The sequence below is a fragment of the Habropoda laboriosa genome, unplaced genomic scaffold, assembly GCF_001263275.1.
Source record: "Habropoda laboriosa isolate 0110345459 unplaced genomic scaffold, ASM126327v1 scaffold143, whole genome shotgun sequence".
NCBI classification, from domain to species: domain Eukaryota; kingdom Metazoa; phylum Arthropoda; class Insecta; order Hymenoptera; family Apidae; genus Habropoda; species Habropoda laboriosa.
The window spans coordinates 657105-674606 of NW_017100404.1; the positions used below are offsets into that span (position 1 = coordinate 657105).

Consider the following 17502-nt stretch of genomic DNA (forward strand, 5'->3'; position numbering starts at 1 on the left):
CATAATATTTTTCAACGTTCCTTTATGACAGAAATCAGTCCGAAAGACGAAATTGGTCCACCGCGTTCTATACAACGATTCGAGAAAATCTTATTAACACGTTCTCTACTGGGCCATTTTAAGCAAACTTTCAGAACGACTCAAACACTCTCCTCGATTTTTCTCTTTAAATCACTTTTTTATCTTCCAATTTTCATTCTTATCTTCTCTTTAAATCACTTGTTTAGCGTTCAATTCTTATCTCTTTCAGTTTATTTAGCACGTTTCGAGAAACCAGTGACACGAGGGCCATTCATTTGCACTCATACGTGAGTGACATCTTTATTACGAATACACAATTTTATTTCCCTATTCTATTTTTCTGTTTCTTTACCCATTTGTAATCAGAATTACAAGGAATGCTTATAATGCAGTCATCGCGTAATATTCTTTGAAGAATATCAACCCCTTGTCTTACGATTCTTTTTTATGGCCGCGTACGTTTGTTTGAGCTATTCACAATTTTTGTACCGTGTCAAATAAGAATAGAATTAGTATTGATAATCGTCGGGCAGAAATTCAACATAAATTCGTAATTAGACTGCAAATTTCTCGGAAATAAGATTCTTCTTACCCGTAATTTGCGAAACGAGCGTCAAGGGGTTGAAAAATACCGCCTACCAGAACAGAACCACGGATAATCACAGTAAATTCGAACTTTGTATCAACACGTAACCTACCCACACTTTCAGAATGTCCCTTTCGTTTCAACATAACGTTCTTAACCTTCGCGTGTCTCGAATTATTTGTATAAAGCAGTTTTCATATTTCTCTCCTTCCCTTCCCCATTCGAACTGTATTAATCGTCCGTTTAAGCTTCCCACGTGTCAAACCGCCAGATTAATTTGTGATCTCGTCTTCACAGAGAACGCCATTTGTAGTTTACCGGCTATCTTAATACACCTGAACGCACTATTTATCGCTGTTCCCGTCAAATCGTAATTATGATAATTACGAAAATAACGACAAAACGATATCTCAAGGGAGAGAGAAATGTTCCGGTTGGCGGCAGCGTATTAGAGACAAGCGGCAATTGCAGCCATCTTTACCTCTTTCACAGTGTCACGTACTTTCACATTTTATTGAAATTAGTGGAACATTGACGGTTACTTGTGTGGTAAAGACTGTTAAACGTATCAATAAGTTCCCCTTCCCTCTTTCTCTGTTTCTTATTTTCTGTTCCCAAAGGTGACCAGCCATGCTATTATCTATCATCTACTTCGCTTGCCGGAAAGTTGACGGTAATTAATTAATTTCGATGCTCGTCATTGCCGATATATGCACACGTTTTGTCGCACCTGGGCGCGAACGACACGTTGCAAAATTTCACCGAGACGCCCGACATACGCGAAAAGGTGTACATTGTCGCGGGATGGAGACATGGATCGAGCGGAGAAAGCAGAACGACGTTCTCAATTTACTTAGCCGATCAATCGCAACTCAATATGCAAATGAGTTTCATCGCTCGCGTCGCTTTCAAAAGTTACTCCTTGCGAATTCTACAATTGCGAGAAATCCCTTTTCTCACTACTCGAATTATCGATAGTTTCTCATTTATTTAACAGTTTTGTGACACTCGCGAAGTTGTAGGTTACTTTAGGTGTTGCAGTGATCTTGCGGAGTGATCGAAGAGATAAATAGCGATTTTATGAAATATGAAGATAGCAATGGCGATGGTAAATTAAGTAGGATCGTAAAAGTGATTTTGAATAGTAACAGTTTAACGATTTAATAGGTTTGCCTTTATAAATTATGAATTTGCACTGTTACCGAGAATGACCTATTCATTTTGTGAGTTTAATTATTAGAATCTAATCTAAACTGAATGTTAGAGTCTATGAAAATACTAAATAAATATTCACAACGAATTATACACTTTCCATAATAAGAGTTCGTCGTAAATTTTATTTACTAAATATTATAGCCAGATGCAGCATTTCCTATTTCCATCTTCAATTTTACTAATTTTCATTTTAAATTTCGTCAATTATAAGTTTAATAAATTTCATAGTTAAAATCGTAATGATAGAAAATGTGCGGATTAATTATGATCAAATTTCTTCAGTTCCGTGATCTGTTTTTATTGCAACAATTTTATTATTAGTTTCTTGCAACTGCTGTATTAATTTTTCATCGAAATATTAATATATACATCGTTTATTGATCCATAATTTGCTCTATCGTGAACGTCACACAATCGGATACAATGAAATACGTGCAAGGTTCAAATTCAGTGCGCTATTACTGCATTTATTTCGAAAAATAACTCGTAACCCGTAATATATTATCACGTGGTCGTTTGCTGCCAAGGTGGGTTACTCGCCATTCTGGTTTTCTTTCTCAATTACAATTATATTGGATTTCATCTACATACCAATTGTCATAACGTACTATGTATCATTACAACGAACATCTGGCTTACTGTGCACGATATTGCACTTGATAGAGCTCAATGATTTCGCGATTATATGCGTCATCGATAATTCGTGAGTACCGATGGTTGTGTAATTGCAAAAAATTATTCTGACCTAAACTGAACGGCTTTATTTTTACCGTAGAAAATGTTTGAACCTGATACATAATTATTCGTAGTAATTTTTCTGTTTGACAACGATCAAGAAAATTTGCATCACTTTTGCTAAACAAATTCAATTGCTGAAAATAAAACATTTCTTCTATTCTATTTTATGTTAAATATGTTTTTACTAATTTATTCACTTAAATTTCTGTTTTTTCTTTTCTCTTCGATAGCAATCAAGAAAATTTATTTTTTTTACATTTTACAATTGATTTCAATAGATTTCTCTCTACAATCCACGTTTTTCTTCAATTTTCAATTGCCCCTGTACTCTGACTAGAAGAAGTTCTAGAAAATTGGAAATAAAACTCTCAAGTGAAATTATCCTAACAATTTAAATTAAATTAAAAAGGTGAAACTATAAAACTAACACATTTTCTTGCTCTAAGATTTCATTATGCAATTGATAATTTGTACACAATAAAATGAAGACTTTCCCTGTTTACTTTAGATCATCGATCGATCTGTTAAGCAGAAAATAAAAAAAGAAATAAGAAAAGTGTTTAAAATAGCATGTAAACGATCCTATTTCTCTAAGCAGGAATTATTTTCTTCGTATTTATTGAGATGGCAACTGTATATACATTAAACAATAACAACATCTGTACAGTGAACGAGGCAAAAACCAATGTTTTGGAACAGACCTTCTCGACACTGCCAGCACACTCAGTCGTGTACGAGAAATCGCAGAAGAAGGACGAGGAACTGAACACCAAGCAGCCACGGGTAAACCTAGTTTAAGTACAATAACTTTATATTGTAACGAAAATAGAGCTATAGAAAATACCCTGCGCATAATTAACGTTAACAGTATCAAATATATTCAAATGACAATTAAAGATACCGTCACCAATATCACACTATCCGACGTGCGATTCCGTCTAACAAGAAAAGCAACGAAATTGTCACATTGACCTTACCAAGAAACCGATTATCAATCAGCTTGTTCTTGCTTTTATACTTCTAACCGATCTGTTCTCTAGAAAACTAGCCCCCTTCAACCTGGTTATTACCGTAATTTCGTTCCCCCCTCTTTACTGCTATGGAATTTACAATTACGCTACTTGATACTGTCGTTCGTTTAAAATAACTGTTAAAACCGATTTGCCTGTAGCATACACCAACAACGTGCATCGTTGCAACACTGATGCACAATCTAAAGACGTATTGCTGATAACGCATATGTACATGTACTGTATGTGGCTGTTTTAAATACAAATTAATTATCGCGGGCACCGGCATTATTAAATAGGCGAATGCGGTCGCATCCGTTTATTAATAACAAATTTTATGGTTCTACGTTCTTTTTAATGCAACTTCCGTTCCATCGTGATCAATCGAACGGAGGAGAAAAAGGAGAAGAAGAAGAAAATATGGAATCGCGGAGTCGTGAAATTACTGGATTTACGTAAAACCAAGTAATTAGGTATTCGTTCTGCTGTTTCATTTTTTTCTCTTCTCCGTTTTTCCTTTCTATTTTTTTTTGCCAGAAATTACCGTTTGTTCCCCAGCGAGTATTATAGGAACGAAATTTACATCACTGTGAAAACACAGCTCACTGTTACCAAGAAGTTGATTCACAATACCTGTATACGTATAAAGGGTGTATTTTGAAGGTGCATATAAGTAATCATTGGGAGGTGTAATAAATTTTTATTCGTATGTTTCATACACTTTCTACTAATTAATCTCCATAGCAATTTCGTGGTTGGACATGATGTTTTGGAGGAAATAATTTTAGGGATGAAATTACTATGTTTCGGTGTAATATAAATTCCCTGGTGGACATTAAGTACGAGAAACAACTGCTTTTACTTTGAATAAAAGTGACATTGTAATTGTTCAATGGGTAGTATCTAGCGAATGACTTAATTTCGAATTTTCATTGCATTTTTTAGCAACTAAACGAATGTCTACTTGTCGTTTCCTATGTAGTCAGACAATTATTTAATTACTGAAGCAGAGAGCCTTATTTCTATCCGAAATATTAATATTTATTGTAAACTGTGAATAGACTAATTAATTTTGTCAGGTAGAATATATTTCGCAACGGGACTCAAAACGCGTCTCCATTCGCGTCGTTCTTTTGTGTATCTTCGTAATCACGCTTAGAAAGTCACTGCAGAGAGGAATTTTGAAAAATTCCTGTCGCGGCGAAGTTACCTTTCCGATGGATACAAAGTGTATACGTACCATAAGAGGGCCGAGAACAGGTATAAGGCGTGCATAGTAACTAAAGTCGTCAATGGGCGTGAATGGTTCAATTCGGCCCGGAGGCCATCAAGTCTCGGCTACCTGATCGGTTTTAGCAAGTTATGGAATTAATGAAAGGGTCTAGCCAAATAAACATGGTAAAAGTGCCCCCTGAACCAAATTGATCTTTGCGCATATCATTCGATAGACCACTCGAAGAATACCCTTGCTGCCAAGTATCAAGCTGCTACCTATACTACTATGGTAATTACAGGACGAAACGCAATTTACAGTTTAAGCTCCGTTCCTCTTGTCCTGCTCAATGCAAATTTACGAAAAAAATTGTAGACACTCTACCCAATGGCGTACACGTCTGTGAATTTTTTCAGAATTTTTGACTGCAAAATCGATTTTTAAAAAATTCGGAAAATTTTAAAAATGCTGATTTTCATATTTTTGCAGAATTAGCGTTTTGTTACGGTTATCGATGTATAATTTTTTCAGATTTTTTAGAGTGGTGTATCATACTCGAAAAAATTACAACTTTCTGAATGCAAAGGAGTGTCATAATCGACATACTTTATTCATTAAATGGTTCTTATACGCAGTTCCAAACACTTTCACATGTATCAAGTAAGTGAATGCGCTTAATTTGGATGTATCTTCTTTTTTCTTTACATTGGGAAATCTTCAAATGACACCCTGATTCTTCTCGATTCTTAGCCACTGAAACCCCCATGAGGTTTTACCCATGGGAATGAGTTTCATCTGTTGTAATTTTGATTTGTAGCACTAGTAACCTGTTGCCTTTAATTTAATCTTCATCACTATCGTTATTTACTATCGGATTTACTTGTTCAGCGTGGAAGATTTTGCTACGTACATATTTCTAGAGGCCTTATCATTTTTGTAATATATCGAGCATGCGATAAGTAATAAATTATCGCAGCTACGTGCGAACAGCATCCGACAATATGATTGCCATTTGCACACTCGCAGAAATTACGTTTAATAATGATCTTTTCATGCCTTCAGCAAATCGTCTCGGCAAAAACTTCGATGCTGAACAGATAAATCTGGTAATAAATAACGATAGTGATGAAGATTAAATTAAAGGCAACAGGTTACTGGCGCTGCAAATCAAAATTACAACAGATAAAACTCATTCCCATGGGTAAAACCTCGTGGGGGTTTCAGTGGATAAGAATTCAAGAGAGACGGGATGTCTTTGGAAGATTTTCTCCATGTAAAAAGAAGAAGATATATCCAAATTAAGCGCATTCACTTACTTGATACATGTGAAAGTGTTTGGAACCGCGTATAAGGACCATTTAGTGAATAAAGTATGTCGATTATGACACTCCTTTGCATTCAGAAAGTTGTAATTTTTTCGAGTATGATACACCACTCTAAAAAATCTGAAAAAATTATACATCGATAACCATAACAAAACGCTAATGCTGCAAAAATATGAACATGGTCACACGAAAGACTAAAATAATAATATAAAGAAACGTCGGTTCTTCATTTTTCTAGGTGTGATGCCCCATTTCGAAAAATCTGAAAAAATTACACATTAATAACCATAACAAGACGCTAATACTATAGAAATATAAAAGTGGTTGTTCGATCATTTCAATATAAAATCAACATTTTTAAATTTTCCGAATTTTTTAAAAATCGATTTTGCAGTGAAAAATTCTGAAAAAATTCACAGGCATGTACGCCATTAGGTAGAGTATCTACGATTTTTTTCGTAAATTTTCATTGAGCAGAACAAGAGAAATGGAGCTTAAACTGTGAATTGCGTTTCGCCCTTTAACTACCCTAGTAGTAGGGGTAGCAGCTTGATACTTGGCAGAAAGGGTTTTCTTCGAGTGGTCTATCGAAGGATACGCACCAAGATCAATTTTGTTTGTGGACACTTTTACCATGCTTATTCGGCTAGACCGTTTCGCGAGAAGCGCAGAGTTTTCCCATCGGTGCACAGCGTAAATGTTGTAAGTACATTCTTTAAGGTTCATGGACCGAACTTAACATGCACCTTCTGGACAAAGAGGCATTCAAGCTGTTCGAACTACAGATTACAGTTCCAGTTAGTTGCTGGTCTCGAACCGGTATTGCCAGAAATCACTGGATTTAAGCAACCGATGGGATGTACTTGAACACGCGTGATTTCCTAGACGATATTCTTAACTACGAACACTTACCGATGCTTACTAACCGTACACTTAAATCACTAAAAAATTTGCTCAAAGAAAAATTGGATATGAAGAATGTGTCGCGTAAAATATTGTGTAAGCTGTTGTTCCGTTTTTTTTTTTTTCTTTGGAATTATCGCGAAACGCGGATTATTTTTCAGGCTGAACAAGATTTATTGGAATTTTACGTAACGACGACTTTCATTCGATGTATGAATAGTTTCTACTTGAAAATAATTTGAGAAACGGAATAAAATATATGTGATACGTATGTGAAATAATGTTTGCATATTTATAATAGATACATTTTTATCGATTACTTTGTTTACATAACCTTGTATTAATATACGTCTATTATTGAGATGCAAGTAATTAAAATTTCGGCATTTGACTTCCTGTGTTGACTATTTCAACACGAGTTACGCAACCGTGTCATAAATGAGCACTCTCACACAAGAAATAAACGTAGATGCATAGACGCGTACGTATGCTATGCTGTGTATACTATCCGGTTACACTGTTTCATTCTAACTAACCTAACCTAACCACAATTTTAATGCAATTTCACACTGGATTATATTTTGCATTGCAGAACCGTATGCTTCGTCGTTCGTATAATTTTCACTTTCGTTTGATACATTATAAATACAATTTCTAATTAAGAATAATTTCGTTCTAAGAAAAATATATGTGTATACCTTAGTCGATATATCAGCGATTTGTAATTCCTACACACGATACACGAGATATAAATATTGCGAACATATAACATTAATAACGAATCATATTTTATTCAACTGACACTATTAAAAAGAAAAAAAGACTTCATAATAACATTCAATTTTACGCTAACATTCTGACTGCCCTCTTAACTGCCCGCTTATTTACCGTAATAAAGATGCCACTTTGTTGTTCATCAGCTTTCGTTTCCCCTTCCCACGTTTCGTTCCTCCGCGAATCGAGTTGCCTCTTACTAAAGCATTCCCGCTATAACATCCTGTAGCACCATAAATCCAATATGGAAATGTATAATTTTTTTCACTGCGACTCCATAGCATTTTCTAAATTGTTAGTTACGAAATTATCTGCGCATGACTGAATTATTATACGGTCAGATGGGTAAAGGTAAGCGCGAGCACAGTGCCATCACCGGTTACTATGTAAATTTATATCACGTGCTGTCGTGCAACAACACCACAAGGCAGTGGCGCTCACAAATTACTGAATTATCGTGCCAATTAACGGAATACTAGCACCGAGCAATGGTTGCTCGTCTTTGGAGGCCGAGTTTGCGTTATTAGATGCGCGTCTTGGTCAATTCATAAATTTTAATGCAACGCGGTTATGGTATGCGCGCACCAACATCTGCTCGCGTTTTCATCTCACAATGAGAATCATATTTTAATTTATGGAACAACGATACGCGTCCTGGATCTCCACATGACTTTTCGTGCTTCTTCACTCAAGGAAAGTGCACTAGATTCCGAAAATATAATACGCAACACATCGCTATTATTATTAGTGTTCTTTCTTTTACATCTTTAATTATTATCTTTCTCAAGAAACAAAGGTAATACGTGTTTTACTTTATAGAATTACGAACATGAGAAACTACGTTTCGCACGAATAATTAATTTTATGGCAAATGAGATTTTTTTTCTTAGCTGATATTTTTCATAACTATATTGAAAACGTAGTTGTTAGAAAGTTTATTTTTAATGTTTAGCTTTATTTTTTTGTTATTTTAGTAGGAATCTGTTATACCAGTAAAGTTGTGAATTTACTGTAATTCCCGCCAGAAGGATATTTGGCGCCCTTTCATGAGTGTTCAACTACGTGTATTTCTCAAATAGTGTGTTTTATTAAATTAATACCTATTCGAATCATATTTTTCGTGTCTCAGAAATAAGTAGTATACGATATTGCGTTCTACAACTTTCTGCGTACTTGTTTAGAATATTGAAGTAAAAGTTGTATACTTTCGATTATGATTATGTTAACCTCAACATTTCGTGATGTCGTGTTTCTGAATAAAATTAGTTGCTTGTAGATAACACAAAGTGTGCATTACGAAAGTGTTTTAACACTTATGTGTATTTCTAGTGAGTGTAGTTAATAATAAATTGTATTATTTATGCATGATAATGTATTGTACGATTATCATAACCTAATATTACAAGTGCTCTCTCTCTCTCTCTCTATTTACTTTGCATGAGTTTATGCAGCTTACGACGTCATGAAGTGATAGTGAAATATTTTAATGATTTCTGTATTATACAGGCTGTTCTATTATGAATCCTGACATTGAGCAAAAGATCTTGAAGTTTGAAACATTTGTCAATGATGTATTGAAAACGGATCTTGCACAATTAGAGCAGAAACTTGATAGCAAGAATGCAGATGTTGCTGAGTTCATTCAATTAAAATCTACGATAACCACCCTTCAGGCTAATGAGTTTGATAAAAATGGTTTTAAAACTCAAGTAGATGTTGGACAGAATTTCTTTATCGAAGCACACGTTCCTGATGCTTCTAAAATTCTGTTGGACGTTGGCTTAGGACACTATGTGGAATTTTCTCTAAATGATGCTTTGGTGATCATCAATGTTCGAATCAAACTCTTGGAAAAACAGATTGCAAACATTCGCAAAGAAATAGCTAAAATAAGTGCTCATATTAAACTAATTCTCTTAGGTATTATGGAATTGCAAGGATTGGAGAATACGGTGTGAAGCACATCTTGTATAATATAATGTTCATCGGTCAATGTAATTTTCTAACAATTTCTCTGTATATACTTTTATATCAAGTTACTTGTACATAATTACAGTATTAAATAAACATTGAAAAACAACATACCAAATAAGTAATTGTGCGTTTATTTTTGCAGCTGTTATTTCATTATTCAAAATTAACAACGTTTATCAATTTCAGCGAGGTTGCTTTTGTATAATTCGCTTGCGCATTTAATTTAATGCAAATCGTTGCCTATACTCCATCAACTTCCTACCCTGAAGATTGTGCTTTTGTTTCCTCATTAAGCGCAATTGTGTGAATTTAGAAGGACCTTGTACCTCGTTTATATATGATAGACATCAATCGCAAGCAGATCAGTACGTTTTTCGCTTCAACGTTGCTTTCCCATTTTCGCGACGCTTTCTGGCGTGAAGCGTTCGTTTTAATGTCGGATTGGCAGAGCATACCATGCGTGGAAAGGCACAAACAATTTCTCGAGAAGCTTATCGCAGCCTTGATCGATTGCACTTTTGAAAGTGTGTCCCGTGAAAATCCCGTATTAAGATGGAGAGAACCGGGTCGTCTACAGGATATCATAAACTTCAATTTGCAGGAAGAGCCACAAAGCCAGGATAGTCTTTTAGAGATCGCGTCTAAGGTTTTCAAATATAGTGTTAAAACAGGACACCCTTACTTTATGAATCAGTTGTTCTCTGGGTGAGATATCGACACGTGCATGAGTTTTTTCACTGTAGGAACGATCGTAAGAATTACATAATTTTTATAATTATACAGAAACGTGTAAAATTTTATTCTCACGTGTGTTAGAATTTATAACGATCGTGCATAAAGTATAATTTAAGAATAATAGCTATTTTTACCATTTCGAATTTCACGCTCACATGGTAAATTTGAATAAATGAATATTGGTTTTAAAATACCAAATTGTGTATTTGTGAAATTTCCTTCTTATTAAACGGGAGTTTAGGTCAAGAATGATTTATTCATTGTTGCAAATAGTATTTCAATTTGAAGTGATCACGTTGAATCTGTGACTTTCATCAAATATTTTGATCATTTTTCTTGTCTCAAACACATAGACAGTTAATGGGTTTTAGACACAGAAGTTTCATTATTTAGAAATCGAGCTGTAAAATGTACTTTCACATTGCAGGTGCGTTAACGATGTTCTAAATCTTATTTTTAATGTTTGCAAGAACACAGCTGTTAAACACGTAACAATCAATTATTTGATCGAGCATTATATAATCTTACAGATACTCTCACTGCAAGATTATATAACAATTAAAATGGCGCAATTTTATTTAAAAAATTTGAACAAAATAAAATTGATTTAATAAAGTACGAATAATAATAAAAGGATGAAATCACGTTATTAGTACAAAAATTCGTAAGATTAAATATTACATAATTTTAAGATACAGAATATCTGCAAAAATTACATAATATTCAATCTTAATAATTTTTCTGTTAACAATGCGATTTAATTCATTCGCATTATTATTCCCGTGTATTTCATTGAATCAATTTTATCTCGTAAAAATTGCAAGCAAAATTGTTACAAATTTGAAAAATAAAATTGTGCAATATTGCGATAACTATTTTAATTTTATTTTTCTATTTTACGCGGGAAACTGCATTACGGAGATACAATTCGAAATCTAACTCATCTTCTCGTTCAGTTGCTACAGTATTAACGAAAGGTTCAGGTGCGTTAAAAATGTTATTAAATCAAAATTCATTTAGATTGGACCCCTATGGCTTAGCCGGACAATGGCTCACAGACGCGTTAAATTCCTCGGTATATACTTACGAAGTGGCGCCGGTTATAACGCTGATAGAGAGGACAGTAATTAGAAAATTGTTAAGCATGTTTTATAAGGAAGAAAATGGTACTATGATCGGAGATGGCCTTTTCTGCCCAGGAGGTTCGTTCGGTAATGGTATTGCCATTAACTTGGCGCGGTTTTCGTTTAGAAAGAAAACTCAAAGTGTGAGTACTTACGTTGATGAATAACTTCGATAACCGCGACCGTTTTGATGAACGAGCATTGGAACATATATTTTTTTAATTACTTAACATCGCTGCCATCGTATAATTTTCACTTCGACGTACATTGAAGGTACAGATTATCGGTCGTAAGATCGTATGATAAGGCGAAGTAAAGGGAAATGATTTTGCAACGAATGTAGCAGCCTTCTATTTCACGATTATAATTCTGAAAAATTGTTATTTTACTTGCATTCCGCGTGGATACTCTCATATTTCGTTCGACTTACTTCCGTAAAATGTACACTCTATTTCGAGTATTTCACGAGGATCGATTATTGTTAATCTTATTTATCAAAGAAAAGAGAAAAACAGAAGCTCGTTTCATCGAAAGGTTATAAAAAAATCGATTTACGTATTTATAATATTTAGTGCTTTTGGAATTTCATGTATGCATATATATTATGCAATAATTGAGCCATTCAGAAGCCGAAATGATTAACTCCACTTTTTGAAATTCCTCCAATTTTAATATCAAAGTACATGCTTGGTGCTTAACTCTTTGTAAATACAAAAGATTTCATTTAATTTAATTTGACGGAGTTAGCCATTCTGGCTTCTGAGTGGCTCAATTAATGACCACTAATATTCATGTTTTAGAGTAAAATTATATCCTTAAACTTGGTACTTTTCACATCCGAAGATGCTCATTACTCGACCTTAAAATGGGCAAACGTTTGTGATGTGGAAGTTGTACTTGTAAAAACCGATGAATATGGTAGAATGGATATTGGTGATTTAAGGGCTAAAATATTAAGAGAAAAAAGCAAAGGAAATTATCCGTTTTCTGTTACAGCAACCGCAGGTACGTTAAATGTTGATGCAAAGTCGTTTCATGTAGAAAATATAGGAATAAAATTGAAAACAGAAGAATATTAATGACCGAGTTTAATCGTTGATAATTACATTCATTTGCAGGTACAACCGTTCTGGGTGCCTTCGATCCATTAATCGAAATTGCAGATATTTGTCAAGAACACGATATGTGGTTGCACGTGGATGCAGCCTGGGGAGGCGGTCTGATATTCAGCAAAAAGCACAGTGCTCTCTTAAGAGGAATACAAAGAGCAGATTCTATTTTGTTTAATCCACACAAATTACTGGCTGTTCCTCAACAATGCTCGTTGCTTCTAAGCAAGCATGAAAGTATTTTCAAAGAAGCACATTCTAAACAAGCTCCTTACCTCTTTCAAAAAGATAAATTTTACTCTACTGATTTGGATGTGGGGGATAAGTATTTGCAGTGTGGACGCAGACCAGATGTGTTGAAATTTTGGTTCATGTGGCAAGCTAAGGTAATATCATAAATGAAATATTCAGTTTAATCAGATTCTGTTTACCCAAAATTGTTTGACTTATTTCTGGCACAAAGCATCTATTCAAAAATGCTCCTTTCTTAAGGTTCATGCAGTGTCTCACATGCTTCGAACACAAGACAAGTGTGACACATAGGTTCCTCTCCTTCCCTTATTAATCTTTAAGTGTCAACCACTTATGCAAATATGTGGAAAACTAGCCTTGGTAGCACTTTTTCCCCTGATCTTCCTTTAATTGTGCATCTTGTACTTTGTGGTTTAAGCAGTCACTGCGATGCAGTCCGTACAAGATAAGGGTCTGTATGCTATGTTTCAAGTGTTTACCAATATACTTATGCATACATTAACTTCCCCTGCTAGGAATAAAGAATGTTCATACTGCACCTATTCACTGGATTTTCAAGATCATAAAAGAAGCTCCTAAAATTGGCAAGGGGGTCTGCCGATAGCAGTGCTTTTAGACCAATAGCTTTTAAAGTTCCTGTTTTCCATTCATATATTTTCATATCGTATTGTCATTAGCATATTTCAGTTTTGAATGGTTTGTTTTTAAATTGTATTCTTACAGTTGTGTTGGGAAAATGCTTATAAAATAATATTCCAATATGTATCATGATTTAGACTTTATTCTTTCAGTTAATTCTACCAAATTTAATAGTTGTGAGACCAATATACAGATCAAAACCTTCAATATATTAAAATCCAAAAGAAATAATATATGTGAATATTTTTTAAATACTTGTAGAAATGTACTCACTCTAGTAGGTCTTATAACACTCAGGAATCTGTATGTTAATAGAGAAATTAATTGTCCTGCATTTCTATCTATGTTTGATTAAAAATAAGTATAAAATTTATATATTTTTGTTTAATTTGCTCATTGAATTTACTACCAATAATAATGAATAGTAAAATAAGTAGCATTATTTCAAAAAAGTTCTATTACATAGTTGTATTGAGTAGTTCTACCTTACATCATGCTACTGATAGGAAATGAATTACTCTAAATAGCTGTATTTATTAATAATAATACAACTTTATCGATAATAATAATCGTACTACATTGATAAAATTATGTTTTGTAATTTTTTCACAATATTCCACTATTTCATTATAAGAAAAGTGTTTCTTTTTTCATAGAAGTTCAAATGTCATTCGAAACGTTACTATTCTTTAAAAAGAACGAAAAGAAACTTTAATAACATTATAATTTCTTTTTTCTTCCTTTAAATATCACATATTTATATAAACATATTTTCTGTAAACGTTTTTATGCTTCTCGGCAACAAAATATTATGCAAATAATGTTGTTTACAGAGTTCAAACTCTATTTCAGGGTACTTCAGGATTTGAAAAACATGTGAATCATTTAATGACACTTTCAGCTCTTTTTAAAGAAGAAATAGAGAAAAGACATGCCTTTAAATTGGTGACAGACTCGTGTTTTATAAACGTGTGTTTTTGGTTCATTCCACCATCTTTGAGAGTTTCAAATTCACTGTATAATTATAACAACTTATTAAACAAAGTAAGTTACATAAATTTTCTACTTTAGCAATCGTAATTTTAGACATGAATATTAAAATATTATTTTTTAAAATGATAAGATATTCAAATGTAACGTGTTGGTAACTTTCGATTTATTTGGGAATATATTTAAATAGTTTCGTATGTGTAATATTTATTCTCTAAATAATACTTAGAAGTAGTCGAATCTACATATTCAAGTTAAAATATTATGTATATTTAATGGATTATTTTCCATCTGATTTAGTAAGTTATTGATTTTACAAATTCGTTAGGAATATGTAATAAAATGTTACAAAAATTAAGATATATTTAACTACATCATTTAAAATTGTGCTACGTTTGTATTTTTTTAATGTTGATAAAAAATAGTGTACCGATTATGGGTATGACAGAAACCTATACTTACTCCTGTAGATTCACATATTTTGATATTGTAACTACTTTAGATATACAGTTCGATTGATAAAATGCATTTCTTTTTTACTAGCAATTGATAAAAGACAGCTCTGAACTACTCATTGTTAAATTTCCAAAACCAAAGGAAAGTTAGTTTTCAAAACTAAACTTGTGTTAAAACTATTCCATTACATCATAGTAAAAATAACATATCAACAAAAAATATTCACTAAAAACTCCATTCTTTAATTAGGTTGCACCAAAGCTAAAGGAAAAAATGACCAAAAGAGGTAGTTTAATGATCAGCTACCAGCCACTTCGTGAGAAACCAAATTTCTTCCGTTTTGTTATTCAGAATTCAGGAGTGGATAAGCAAGATATATACTACGTTTTTGACGAACTGGAGAATCTAGGAGAATCTATGTGATTATTTACAAAATGTACATAACTGAATGTTAAAAATCATGTAAAAATTAAAAAAAGAAAAAAAGTAGTGATATATTTAATTTCTTTTTTATTATCTCTGCGTTTCTATATGCTTCATGGTCAAATTAATAAATTCATGTATCATACATTTCGATCGAAAGCTCTCTCTTGTACTTAACGAAAGTTCTAACGGCGCTCTAAATTTCATCGAGCCTTTTTTCGAAAGAACTAACGAATTCCAACCACGATAATCAATTCCTCCGAGTTAACTAGACGAAACCTAGCAGTCTGGTGGTCTGATTAGGAGAGGGGCTGCCACTAAATTTCTAATGCCAAGGTACGAAATTAATTCGTGACTGCGTTCGTTGTAGAGCCCGCGGAGTCGCGACGTACTGGCTGACTAATCCTGATTCAAGTGACAGCATATAGAGAAGCCCTATGTATATCTATAGGACTACGCTCGTAGTACGTGTAGTATAATGATTTCCAACAACAACTGCACGGTTTTCCATTCAAATTCAGCAAAATATTTCTACACTTTTTACGGATTAAGTCTGTTAAATTGAAACCTGTTTTACCTTCGATTTTACTTTGGTATTAGAATATATTAACCCTTTCGTGATTTAATTCTCTTTTTTTAACAATTTTCCTCTTCTGAGTAAGTAACAATTTTTTCCTCATTTTATATACGTAAAATTATGTTTGTAAGTGTTTTACATACATTTCCAAAGTATTCACTTACATTTCATTATGTCAGAATTTTAAAAAAATGACAAAAAATTCTGAAAAATTATGACATTTCTAGATATTAATTTAACCCTTTATCATTCACATTTTTCTCAACATTTTTTCTTCCACAAATTCAACTTCGAACGTTAAAACAGCTAATTTATCGAGTCTTTGTCCGAAGTAGGTCTTTGTATTTGTTACAAAAAAGAAGTTTTAATAACCCGTATTATGAATAGCTCATCTGTGACGTGTATGAAGCGTGTAATCGTTACTGCTTCACATATTTTAATCAAACGTCACGGATGTATGTCGCGCTAATTGGTACGTGGAATCTGCAATAAAAATTCGAAGCTATTCAGAGAACAATTGACGTGCGTGCACAGGTTCACGTATTCAGTGATTAGTATTACTAGAAATATCTAACGAACTATTCAACCCTTTGAGCGTTCTCGTCAAAATTTCTCCATTTTCAAGCTTACTATTTTTTTCTAATTTTTACTATCTTTCAGGAAAGTTGCAATAAAAATGACGAATCGAAGATTGTACATTTGATGCTTTCCTTGAAAAATTCTTCTAAACATTTTTACCAATTTCCTTCAATTATTTAACCCTTACTGTTCTATGAAAGTGATCTCGTACAAATTTCTCTACGTTAAGTTTAATATTTTATCTAATTTTTACTGTCTTCTATGAAATTTGCATTAAAAATAATGAATTGAAGACTGTATATTTGATACTTTCTTTGAGAAATTCTTCAAAATTTTGTCCACTGATAATTGTCATTCTTATATTTTGAGTTAATTAGACAAAAGTGTGTTTGATTTTGACTTTTACTTATATTTTGCAATGATTATTATACTCGCGAAAATTGACGTACTTATCGAAGCTGTTAAAGTACTTGAAATGATCGTTTCAGAACACGAAATGGGCGGGTCGTTTCGTTCATTCTTCAGCGCAGAGTCATTATTAAGAGTTGTAGGTTTTTGTTCCAATTGTGCTCTCATCATTGATATTCCCATTTAATTTGTAATAAACCACGTTAACGAAATGTTTAATATTTAATTACCGTTATCGTGGAACCGCGCGCCGGTGATTCTGACAAACAATACGAAACACCCGTATGCATAATTAATTATAAAAACATGGAAAACAATCATGATAATTGAGCAGAATTTTAGATCGTCAAAGGTCATGAAATTCGACACCGCAACCGCCGATAAATTACAATATTGAACGAATTCACGTTAACATAATACGCGCGTTAAAAGTCTGCTAAATGTGTCAACG

General features: G+C 33.3%; 2 protein-coding genes across 2 annotated transcripts; both read left to right on the top strand.

Annotated features, from left to right (window-relative positions):
• The first annotated feature begins 9302 nt into the window (after positions 1 to 9302).
• Positions 9303 to 9743, top strand: LOC108575320 (protein UXT homolog). Its single transcript, XM_017938086.1, has one exon. It carries the CDS (start codon positions 9303 to 9305, stop codon positions 9741 to 9743), a length of 441 nt encoding a protein of 146 aa, XP_017793575.1.
• Positions 9744 to 10140: 397 nt separating this feature from the next.
• On the top strand, positions 10141 to 15487 carry LOC108575364 (cysteine sulfinic acid decarboxylase-like). The gene is made up of 6 exons (XM_017938136.1): positions 10141 to 10464; positions 11515 to 11761; positions 12419 to 12623; positions 12737 to 13113; positions 14471 to 14662; positions 15314 to 15487. The coding sequence occupies exons 1-6, from the start codon at positions 10193 to 10195 to the stop codon at positions 15485 to 15487; spliced, it is 1467 nt and encodes a 488-aa protein (XP_017793625.1). The 5' UTR covers positions 10141 to 10192.
• Positions 15488 to 17502: the final 2015 nt, after the last annotated feature.